This window comes from Ixodes scapularis, unplaced genomic scaffold (assembly GCF_016920785.2).
Source record: "Ixodes scapularis isolate PalLabHiFi unplaced genomic scaffold, ASM1692078v2 PGA_scaffold1__304_contigs__length_218370807, whole genome shotgun sequence".
NCBI classification, from domain to species: domain Eukaryota; kingdom Metazoa; phylum Arthropoda; class Arachnida; order Ixodida; family Ixodidae; genus Ixodes; species Ixodes scapularis.
In genome coordinates this window covers 210,322,884-210,335,659 of record NW_024609846.1, presented here as the reverse complement: position 1 = coordinate 210,335,659, position 12,776 = coordinate 210,322,884, and the positions used below count along the sequence as shown (strand labels likewise).

The 12,776-nt window shown below is 46.6% G+C and overlaps 1 protein-coding gene across 1 annotated transcript; it reads left to right on the top strand.

Annotated features, from left to right (window-relative positions):
- Window positions 1-3,134: 3,134 nt before the first annotated feature.
- On the top strand, window positions 3,135-5,137 carry LOC121835917. Its single transcript, XM_042290462.1, has 3 exons — window positions 3,135-3,169; window positions 3,393-4,814; window positions 5,005-5,137. Exons 1-3 carry the CDS (start codon window positions 3,135-3,137, stop codon window positions 5,135-5,137), a joined length of 1,590 nt encoding a protein of 529 aa, XP_042146396.1.
- The last annotated feature ends 7,639 nt before the right edge of the window (window positions 5,138-12,776 follow it).

The window sequence follows — 12,776 nt, the reverse complement described above, 5'->3', positions numbered from 1 at the left end:
GGAAAAAGAAAGCCCGCAATTTGAAGAAGCTTTTTGAAGACACGGAACCCTAAATATATCCAGAGCGGCACTTTCTTTTTACAAGTTATAGTTTTGCATAGCCCTCCCCCCCCCTCCCCCCCCCCCCCCCCCCGCCCCGCCCCTCCCATCTCCTCCCTCCTTTTTCCAAGAACCTGCATGCATTATCGATGCCCTTTTTTTTTTCAAATACCTTTTTAGCAGTGGATCCGCGATATCTACGGCAGCTCGGCGCCTGGCCGCAGACCGCTACACTGAGCTCCGCGGGTACGGCGACGGCCGTTGCCCCCATGTTGTGTGTAGCAGTCTGGAAGCCCGTAGATGCGTGCACCGCGGTATCCGTACGCGTGCGCAGTTCGAAGCCGGCGCCCCAAGCCCAGTCGCACGCGGGGGCGTCTCGCATTGATGCTTCTCCGGAGCGCACCTACGCGTTAGGGGAAACCCTTCCACGTCGGTCGTTGGCCGCGAGCCCAGCTCTCGTGCACCTCTGCGCGATCACGATGCATAGAGCGTCGACTGCTTACTGTCGGATATAATTGATCAGGTGCGACCGGTCTTTTCGGGGATTGTAGCTATAGCCATCGGGATCTAGTAGTAGCGACCAAAGGCACACGTCGTATTCTCCCCCATTTTTTTAGCGAACATTTAGGAAACGTTTACTGTACTACGGTGATTAGAAAAGAAAAGGGTAGCTCATTTATGTCCCTTTGGGCCCTGGGGACGACTAGAACGCCTCTGGAACATTTCTCCAGTTTAAAAAGGAAAACGTTTTTCTTTTTAATTGTAACAATATTTCCTTCTTTTTTTTTTTTTTACGAGAAATCTTTAAACTTTTTTGCACATTTCAGCCTTTTATGTTACCAATATAGACCGACACGCAGGCTTGGCGTCACGGATCTGCGGCGGCGCTGCGATCGCGCCGGAGCCGGGTTGTGTGGGCAAAAGGGCGCAGGTTTCGCATGGGCGTCATAGCATTTCAGCATGCCGCGAAGCTGTGTTGCCCTTAATTGAACCGAAATGTACAAGAAAAGCAGCGGAATGAGTTTCCACAAGTTCCCGGCAGACTCTGAAAGCCATAGAAGGTGGATAATATCCGTGGATCGAAAAGAATGGCCGCATCGCACGAACGACCGTTTGTGCGGCAAGCACTTTCTTGAAGGCAAGTGCGGCAAGCACTTTCTTGGAGGCAAGTGCGGCTTCCATTTCGATCTCCGTCCCGAGGCTTGCTTATGTGCAGGGAAACCGTTGTCTGATCGAGACCACCCGGATTTTGTTCCCACGGTGTTCGCGCACAAAGCACTGGCCAAGCGCTCGTCGGGGGCTCGCTGCGCCCGTGCTACCCAGCAGAAGGGGATCGGCGACAGAACGACAGTTTTGTAGGCGTGACCGAAAAAAAGTAACGAAATACGTTACTCGTTACTTGCAAATAAAAGGTACGCGTTACTGAGCTACGTTGCCTAAAAATAAAGGAACGCGTTATCGCTACGATAAAAAGTAACGCACGTTATTTCTGCGTTACTTTTTAAATTATGATTTGACACGTTTTACGGTTTTGACGATACAGGTGTGCATAAGTTCATATATCAAGAAAAATTATGTTCATGCAGAAACTTAACATAATTACCTTATTGCTTTTTACGGTTTCACCTAAATACTCACGAGAAAAAACGCAAAGAAGAGCATGGCTTGACGCCTAAAAACACGGAAAAAATTTAAGTGTAATTTCTTTAAGACTTGGGAAGTAGTAACGAGTAACGTAACTACGTTACTTGAAATAGTAACGTCAGTACGTTACCCGTTACTCTGTCGAAAAAGTAACGAGTAGGTTACTACGTTACTGAAAAAAGTAACGCGTTCCTGGTGACGCTGTTACTTGTAACGTGTTATACCGCCAAGACTGCAGAACGGACAAAGCGTTACTGCTTGTCATGCCTTGCGGTCATGATGGTAGGAAAAATATCGTACTTTGACTTGAAGACGCTGTGTGTATTTATTTAATTATTAAATACAATTCCGTTGACCCACAGTCTGCTGATCCCGCCACCAGTGCGGAAACCGACCAGAAGTAATCGTAGGCCTCGAGAGACTTGTACGCCTGCACCGTGTCGGCCGTGAACTGGCTTGGCGAAAAAACTAAATAAACGACGACGTGAGCCGTCAACTTCGGTGACAGCAACTTCCTGTCGGAAGTCCAGCTGGCCTTGTTTACAGCGTACGGATCCTCGTAGGCAACGCCGTCCACGCCCAGTTTGTTTCGATACCGCTGCCGTTTATGCTCGGGTAGCCAGCTTAAATTGTCGGGCATAGCATACGACATACGTTGTCAAGAAATACGACACACAAATAAAGCTAGAAGCGTCCCTACAACGTCAACAACGAGCGCACGTCACAACGCAATGGCGAAAACACGGAGAGCCGGGCCGCCTTTGCCCACATAGCTACCGCGCATGCGCGGCCTTCCGGCCGTGTTGGTAAACACAGCCGGGCCACGTGTAGGTCTATAGATGTATATAGTGACTGCACGAAATGATTGGTTTATTTGTGACTCTAAAATTTCCTCAAACATGTCAATAGCGTTTTTTTTTTTTTTTTAGGTGACACAAGGCGTACGCGGTCAACGGACGTTTTGGGATCACTGACGAGTTTCGTCTACGTCTACGCCATTCGTACAGTGGCTTCGAAGCAAAAGAGTCATTCGTAGTAAATTCTTCGGGGGAAGTACCCCCTAAATACGCACCCATGACGAACGGTCACGTTTTCAAGTGCGTGCGCTTGTTTATGCTTTGGTTTGCGCTCTCAATGCTTAGGTACTCTTCGCCTGCGGCGCTCTTTCCACGCAAACACCTCGCGACGCAACATGACCATCGTCAAGCATACTTCGATCGTCTGGAGTGGAGCACAGCGGCGGCACTCACTCGCGGATTTGCTAAGCCTACCCGCTTCGGCCCGAACCCGTCACCGGCGAAAAACCGGACGTACTGCCGCCCGACCTCCGTCCTTCAACCTCATGTGTGCTTGATTCTGCTCTGTGCTGGCGATGTACCGCTCAACCCGGGACCGTGTCCTACTTGTCCTCGCTGCTGCAAGCCGCTCTACGACAGCGTGGCGGCGTTACAATGCGACGGGTGCAACATCTGGGTCCACAGGAAATGTGAGCAGCTCTCACTGCCTACCTATCGGCGTCTGTCGAACTGCACAGAACCATGGTACTGCGGCGTGTGCCAGCTGCCATCGTTCGACGACAGCCTTTTCGAAGCGCCGAAGCAGCCTGCACTAACGACGATCGCATCACCTACCACAGCCGGGGACAGACCAACGGCTCCCGGTACCACGGAAACAAGGAAAACAACCTCCTTCTGATTCTCCAACCTCAGGTCCGTGAAGAACAAAATGCTGGAGTTCCGGGTGCTCACTGAGTCCCGCCCCAACACCATATTCGCCTTGTGTGAGACTTGGCTGGACAACTCCATTTACGACAGCCAGCTCGTCGACCTGACACGGTTTAAAGTCTACAGGAAAGATCGTAACAGGTCTGGTGGTGGAGTTCTCGTCGCCATACCGTCGTCAATCACATGCACTAGAAGACACGACCTAGACCGGAACGACCTCGAGGCCATTTTTGTGGACCTTCATTCAAAACAGGACCTTCTACATCTCTGTGTTGCGTACTGTCCCCCCAGCAAGAAAACAGAAAGCTACGATTTGTTACAGTCGTCGCTGTCCTCCGTTACCCTCTCAAAGAAGAAGTACTCCAACGTGCTAGTTGTCGGAGACTTCAATGCGCACATTAATTGGTCAGACTTAAGCTCTCCCAAGCCCACAGGACCATCTGACACTGTCCTCCTCGACCACATAGAAACACTCGGACTTACCCAAGTATGCAGCGAGCCAACTTACGTCACCACCAATAACCAAGTTTCTTTCCTCGACCTCATGTTCGTCTCTAACCCCACACTCGTCTCAAATTGTTTCACAGAACCCAGCCTCACGGGCTCTGACCACAAAGCATTGACTGCGACCACATACCATCATTTGCCTAAATCCGGTCCTCATGGCAGTCGCCTCCATAACTTTGCAAGATTGGACACCAACCACCTGAATTCGCTTATACACCTCGCCCCTTGGGGCATGGTGTTCCAAAACAACCATGAAGACCCATATGACATATGGCTCGACTTTATGCACGCCATCGAAGCTGAATGCGTCCCCTCCAGAAAAAGCCGAAACAAACCCCGAGCGCCCTGGATAACAAAGGAGATACTGCTCCAAGCCCGACGGAAGCGTCAGCTGTTCGCACAAGCAAAGCGAAACAGCTGTCCCTTTACACTTGAGGCAGCCCGCACCCTCCAGAGAAACCTGAAAAAACAGATAAGAAAGTCTCACCAAGATTATGCTTTGGACATGGCACAACGGGCTGTAAGGGATCCAAAGATATTTTGGGCCTATGTAAGGCGTAACAAACAGAACACGTCTGCTCTAAACATATGCCAGGACGGCAAGGCTCTGAGCGACTTGGAGACTGCGGAACTTTTTAGCAAGCACTTCGCCGCAGCATGGACACCACCCTGCAGCCTCTCATCACAACCAGAAACTTGCCCATCATCATCGCAGTCGGCCTCCTCGCCCCGCTTAGCCAGTATCCTTATCAACGAGGATGATGTCAAGGAGGCTCTCACCCGACTGAGTCCTTCACAGTCGCCCGGTCCTGACGGCATCCACCCTGCGCTCCTTAAAGCATCTGGTCAACAACTAGCCCCATTACTGGCCCGACTGTTCCAGCAGCTCTTGGACACTGGGTGCGTCCCCGCCCCATGGAAGCAGGCTTATGTCACTCCCATCTACAAAGGGAATGGATCCCCAGCAGACAAGCCAGAATCCTACAGATCAATCTCAACAACATCAGTCGTCTGCCGTACCATGGAGCGAGTGTTAAACTCTGCCCTACACAGATACTTAAACGCCCACACTCTTCTGTCTCCAGCGCAGCATGGCTTTCGCCCTGGTCGAAGCTGTGAAACTGCCCTGCTCACTGCTGTTCACCAGATCAGTGACAGCCTGGACAACTCCACGCCATGCGAACTGGTACAGCTCGATTTTACCAAAGCGTTTGATAAAGTAGACCACCAGCTCCTGATAACCAAACTGGAAAGCACCGGTATCGAGGGTCCCCTCCTTCGCTGGCTATCTAACTTCATCCTGCAGAGACAACAAAGTGTGACGTTCAACGGGTCAAGGTCCCAATCCCGAACCGTTCAATCTGGAATCCCCCAGGGCACAGTACTTGGTCCAACCCTCTTTTCAATCTTTATCAACGATATCGTCCAGGTTATAGACTCCGCCACCATCATGTACGCTGATGATCTCACCCTCCTTCAACCGATTCAATCCCAGGAAGACTATAAACAACTGCAACAAGATCTTGATCACATCCAAGCCTGGACGATCAGAAACAAATTACCCCTGAGTGCATCAAAATCTGCTACAATTCACTTCACCACAAAAAGGAAAGCACAGAATCCACCAGTAATTTTAACTGTTAATGGAACTCCATTGGAAAAAAAGGAGAACATAACCCTGCTGGGTGTCACCCTTGACAGCAAATTGAGCTTTACTGCACACGTCCACTCCGTCGCCTCACGTGCACGGCGGATGCTGGGATTCGTGCAAACTATCAGTAAGGGTCTGGGGCCTGCTGTGCTGGCGCAGCTGTACACTGCACTGGTCCTGCCCCTATTAGAGTATTGCTCGCCTATCTGGTCGCCACAGGGAGCCTCAGCTCAGGCGACACTAGAGACCATCCAGCGGCGAGCAGCTTACGGCGTCTACTGCCGAACCTCTCCAAGTCCTCGCTTTTTGCCACGGGACATCTCGACAACCCAGCTCTTGAGAGCAGCCAAGTGGAGTACTCTGTCCCGCCGGCGAGATGTAGCCACCCTACGGTTGCTGGCTCAGGTGATTGGTCCTGGGATTTCGCAGGACGACTACCTTCGCTCTGTGCCCCGTCACAACGAACGAACCGGGCGCATAGACCCTCTCTTCGCTCGGACCCAACGGCACGACAACTCATGTCTCCTCCGGGCTGTGAGACTTTGGAGGTCCCTGCCTGACGCCATCATTAGCTTGCCCATCACAGACAGAGACGAGGTGACACAGTTCTGCAAGGCAGCAGCCAAACACCTCTAAACACCCACGATGTCTTGCATACCTCATCATACGTCACCCACCTCACTTTTCACCCTCTTCACCATCCCATCATCATCGTCCCACACTTCTCAAGCCAAGAAGCCTCGCATCGCCATCATCGTCTAGCTGGCCACATAGGCACATATGTGTACGGGCGGAAACGCCTTCTATGCGACCTGTACTTAAATGTACAAATAAATATCTATCTATCTATCTATCTACACTTCGATGCTCTTGTACCGTTATGCCTCATTTACGTAGTGCGATTCTGCTTGCGATTTTCAGTTGCGCGACGTCGAGCACCGCAGCTTAATTTCGTGTATATTTTTAAAGACTTTTAATGCCTTTTAAGGCTAGCCCCCAGTCCCAAAATTTTGTCCGTCTGTCCGTCCGTGCGTTTCCCGATAAATTTAGCGTGGAAATTGATATCACAAGAGTCGAGACCTATACACGAATTCAGTTCCTCAGCTAAAATTGGCGGGAAAATTGATGTCACGTTGCCTGACGTCACGAGACATTAAACCAATTCAGTTTCCCCGCTAAATATAGCCGAAAAATTTACGCCAGGTGACCTATACACCCATTCAGTTTCACCGCTAAATTTGGCGGGAATATGGCGTCACCTGTCGTCCCGTGACCTACAGGTCAACTCAGTTTCTCCGCTAAATCTCTGTTATGTTTCTGTTATCTCTGTTCGGTGCATTCTCAAAGGTGTTTGGAATAATCATACACTCGCGTGTTTCCTATTACTTTCGACATAAATTTAGTAGTGTTCAACGTGGGTTTTTGAAGGGCTTTTTTTATATGGGTTCTCACCTAATCTTCTAAGTTGGTTTCAGACCTACCTGACTGATTGTCAAAGTAGCATTGGATATCGAACAGCTATTCTGATACCTTCATACCATTGTTGTACGGAACGGCGCTCCAAGGAACAGCGTTCCTGGAACGCCGTTCCCTTTTAGGAGGAACGAAGGAACGCCGCAGTTCCATCTTGCATTGGCGGAACTGGAACAGGAACTCGTTACGTTTTCGCAGAAACAGAAAAAAAGAATGGCGTTTTTTTTTTCTTTTCTCTTTTGTCCAGTGAGGTAATTTTTATTTTATTTCGAAAGGGGAACTCTAAAAAAATATAACAACAATTTTTTTTTGCGGAGATTAGTATAATGTTCACTTTTTTTGTTTCTTATTTTAGGGTTTGTTTTGTAGGGTCTTCACTTGGTGACAGTCGGGTGCAGGTGAGCTGGTGAACGTTGATTCTTTTTCCATTGCCCAAAACTGCGTCACAAAAAAAAAAAGAAAAAACTTTTAGGCGAAGGAAAAGACAGAGAAAGAGAGACGTCTCAAACTTAGCTACTTTCTTTGCTTCCACGAATCCTCATAAATCCAGAAATCTAAGGCCGACCACAGCCATCGGTGAACTTACACAAAAATACCTACAATTATGACAGAAGACCAGGTTACCAAGCATCGAACGCACCCTTGTAGCTTGAACATTGGTGACTTGAACAAAACACAATAATTTACCTTTATTGGCTCTCCCCTTTCCCCCCACCTTCAAACTAAAGAACGAATCCGACTTCCATGATGAAGGACTGGTGGTTTTCAAGTCTTACTTTCCAAGAGCTCTACCCTCTTCTTCAATTGCTCGTCTTGCGGACAGCAGCATCGACGAGCAACTGTTGCTAAGTTCAAACAAGGGACTCTCAAATTAAAACGTGCGAGGTTCTTGTAAAACGCTCGTGCAATGTGGGGCAACTTTAATAAAGATAAATGAATTAACCCTGCTCCTCCTTCCCGGCTCACGGTATGTTTGGCTTGTCTGAATCGCCTACCACAAACGGGAACTAGAACGTTGAGATTTTTAAAGGTTGTGCTCTTTTCCCGGTGTCCTTCCATCACGGCATTCATATTCGTATGTTTCCATTTGATGGGATATGTAAAAAGAAGAAAGAAAGCTTTCCTCCATCTAACTAAATATGGTAATTAGCAAAATACAAATGTAACGTATATGTAACTATACGTTACATTTTTTTAAGCTGTAGCGGCAAAGAGTTCCTTTCTCTCAGATGGAACTTGTAACGGGAACGCGTTCGGAAAATCAGAAGGAGCGAGGAACGAGCTTTTGTTCCACTTTTCGAGGAACGTGTACAACGCTGCTTCATACGCACATCTGGGGTACCCCAGGGATCTAATCTAGGGCCCCTCCTACTCCCCTTTCTCGTAAACGACCTTGAAGTGTGCATAAAAGATTCACGCCATTTAATGTTTGCTGATGACATCACATATATATATATATCCTGGCTCCGCCGTTTTTTGGCTTTCGGCGGGTTCCTGGAAACTTGGATTCTTTAATTCATTGGATTAAGTACGGTTCATTCATCTGCACAAATTCGTTTATATATATATATATATATATACGATCGTCATCTGCTTGCATTATTGTACAAGAGGATATTAATCGTGTCTCCGAGCGGTGTTCAGCGAATTTCTTGATCCAGACAAAACAAAACTACTGACAATGTCGCGCGAGATTTTATTCTACCCTTATGCTCTTCAGTCCGCTACAATCACACGTGTCACCATGATTCGTGACCTCGGAATCTATTTCTACACCAAGCTTTCTTTTTCTGGTCATGGTACGCAGACTGTTGCCTCTTCTGTACGAATGCTTGGATTACTCTGTCGCCTGTCATGTGACTTTAGGAATTATTTTTTGCATTTCACGTCCATTTTCCTGCCTTATACGAAGAAAACTTGAGATCATAAAAATATTTTTTTATCTAGGCCGATGTGTACAAGTTACTAAAAAAAAGTAGTTAATTAAGTTACTGAGTATTGACGTCAAAAGTAATTTGAGTAGAGTAAAAATTACTCAAATAGGAAGTAATTGAGAAAATGACTACCGTAAAAAATAGCGAATTTCTTTTGAAGTTACTTTTAATGTTTTTTTTATGGTAAAAAGAAAGTACAGAGGTTTTGATCCGTTAGCGAAATTGTGCCAGGCTAGTATGAATCGGCTTGATTTTTTCACAGAAATGCTTTAACAGCTGGTTCTGCTTCTGCGTGCCTAAATGTTTTGTACTTTCTTGTTTGTTTGGTCAATGATGTACTGCGAACGTGTCATTTATACTTTAAAGTTTAGCACTGTGTCAGCTTGATTTTTAGACAGTGTTTGCTTGTTTACAGTGTTGCGTCAAGTACGCCTAAAAAGTACTTGAAGTACAAAGTAAGTGAGAGGTTATGTAATTTTAAGTAAAGTAGTAAGTACACCCAATGCAATGTACTTGAAGTAACGTATATAAAGACAATATATTTCAAGGTAAAGTACCATCACTTTTAACACAATCTATCATGATGCCCTTTCATTCCCTATACAGTGCTTTTCTTTTTTTTAACTGGCATGCATTGCTCCAGGGGTAATCGGAGGTGCATCAGTTTTTTACGGAAATGGTAGCAAATATTGTGTAAGGTCAAGTCGCCACAGAGTAGTTGCTTTACACTCGCTGACGAGCTATTTGACAGAATCAACTAACAAGGCACTTATTTGTGTCGGTCGTATAGCCGCCATTACTTCACTCAGAGAAATGACCAGATGACGTATCGAAAGAGCGCGTTTTCACACGACGATACGCCATTTTGTTTTTTCAAATTCGGGGAATGGACATTGAAGTCGAAAGTTTTACTTTCCTCGGAAAGTACAAGTGGGTGTTCAGAGAATTTACTTCAAGTACAAGTTTTCTAAACTGTAGTACTTTAAGCACCATGTACACAGAGCACTTCCCAACACAGCTTGCTTGTTATTTATTTTTATTTTTTTATATAAAAACGTTGAGGGAATTACCAAGGTTTCTCGAACGATCTTCGAATCTTTGAAGAGCTGCATATTCTGAGTTTTGGGAGGAAAGGCAACGCTAAAATGTAATCTTGGCGTTGCCCTTTAGCACGCGATTCTGTGAGTACAGCACAAACTACGGGAGCACCAAATGAGTTTCAGAGCAGGTGCTGCATTTTGTTGCCTCCTTTGAGTGAGGATGTAATGTGTGCACCTCCTGTAGTGGGCGAGAGTTTCTACGTTGGGGAGAAGCGGGGACCAGCCCTTTCTTCAAATGGGTCAAGTCTCCTTGAGCTTCGGGACACAGAGAAACGCCGGTCTTCGGCGCTAATCCCGCATTTACTCGGCTTCTCTTGCGTCGTGTCTGTCTGCTCCCCGCGCCTCGTAGCGGTGTTGGAGTGTTGGTACAGTGTGTGTGTGTTTGGGGGGGGGGGGGGGGGGGGGAGGGGGAGAAGTGGGGGCTCGTGAAAAGGGGGGGGGTTCGGTCTCTCCAAACCATTTTCTTCCCCCCCCCCCTTCCTACGCCGCCACATGATTCCCCTTCTTTGCAAATATCAGCTGATCTTCCAAAATCTTATCTCTTTTGTGCAGGAATGTTTGTTGATAGGCAAAACAACCACTAAAATTCGGAAGTAATTTGTAATTTGAGTAGAAGTTACTCAGAAAAAGTAAATAAAGTAAACTACTAATTACCGAAATAAAAATGTCATTGAAAGTTACTAAAGTACTAAAAAAAAGTAGTTCAACTACAGTAACTTGAGTAGAGTAGTTGAACTACGTACAAGTTTGAGTCCAGGGCACGACAGGACATGTGGCTATTCATTTGTGGCTAAGCGCATAACAGAGTTGTTCTCTAGACCTAGACTCCGGCGCAAGATGGCATATAGGCAGCCTCGGTTACTAACACGTTACTGTAACTTCGTTACATTGTGGTAACTTCTTACCGTAAAGCGTTACTTTTTCGAAGTGTAACTTGTAACTGTAGTTACTTTACTTTTTATGAAGTAACGATGTTAGTAACAACGTTACTCTTGTCGTTACTTGTCACATTTCCATGAGGATTAAGATATCATTAAACGAGTACGATCTTGCCATTCCCTGCACTTTCCAAATGGCGTGTTTCGACATTTTAGGTGTCCTGTTCGCCTTGCGTCAACTCTCGATTACGTTGTTTTTCGCGAGTCACGAGCCACACGTTAACATGCGAAAAACCTAGTTATATTTACGCGTATGCTATCAAGAAGTAACTTAAAGGTAACGCCGTTACTTTTTATAGTAAATGTAACCGAAACGAGTTACTTTTTTGTTGCGGCAACCGTAGCTGTAACTCTGTTACTTTTCTCCTCTGAAAGTAACTGTAACTTCAATGAATAATGTCTCAAAAGTAAATCGCCCAAGACTGCGTACTGTCTGCGCGTCGGGATATATACCAAGTACCCCCCCCCCCCCCCCACACACACAAAAAAAAAAAAAATAATAAAAAATTACAGTATTTTTTTTTGTATCGCAAAAATAAACTACGCATCGTGGAACTCTCATTCTCTTCCCAAAGGTAGCGCTAGGGGTCACAACTAGATGCCAAAGTTTCAGCCCGAACCGATATCTTATTCAAAAGTTGTGAAAGATTTTCTGAAAATTTTGATGGAAAAACGGCACCTGATGGAGCTCTCGAATACATATAGCTATATGGCGCCAGAAACCTCCCAAAACGGGCGAAAATGGGCCCCATTTTCGCATTGAAATTTTGAGGAAATCCCTTATAACCTTTGAATAAGGTGTCGGATCGAGCCGTAACTCTGGCATCTGGTTCGGACCGACCTCTAAAGCTACCTTTTGGGCGGAAAATGAGCCTTTAGCAATGCGTAATTAAGTTTTGCAAAAAAAAAAAAAAAGAACAAAAATTTTGTAAAATTGTTTTTGGGGACACCCCGTACTTCGTTTTCGCTTCAATCCAGACGCAGCCGACGCTACGAGGTAATGGTACCGATCCTGCAGCGTCAAAAGCGCAAGTCACTGGGCCTTTTTTACTTTATGATTGGTTCAGCGACGATAGAACACGTAGAGAAACATGACGCACGGCATGACGGTGCGCTCTTCCCGCTGTCTGATTTGTCTCATCAGCTCGTAGCGTCGCCTGCGTCTGGACTTAAACTGAAACCAAGTATAGACCTACTCTAATCACTGACGTCATGCCCCAATGCGGTGGCGCTGCTGTCAGTACTGCGCATGCGCAAACGCTTCACTCCTTCCGAATTTGGTTTCTGCGCATGCGCAGTGCCCACACCTGGTGTGGGCAAAGCGGGCTTGTTTGGAAACTGTGTTGGTGTATGGAGGGGAAGCGCCGAAACACCATCCCCTAGGTAACTGGGCCGCATTGCTGTAGTTGCCACGTCACGTACCGGATGCCAGCACGGGGTACACAGTGGACGCCCTGCGATAGCTCCCGGTACGTGACGTGTGAAATCCAGCAATAGGGCTCACTTCGAAAAAAAATTGAAGTTTTGCGCAATATTCATACGCCGTGCAAAGTAGTGCTTCAAAGCTTTGGTTGTCGGAGGAAGAAGCGATGCTTTTGGCGTTTGATATGTACACGTTTTGATAAGGTAACATATACCTAATCTAGAATGCACCATATTACTTCTCCACATAAAGGGTTAAATTAGTAATGCTTCGCTAGGAGCCGGACTTTTTTTACCGGTTCTTGAAATGAAAACGAGTATAGGAAGTGTTTGCTGGTAAATCA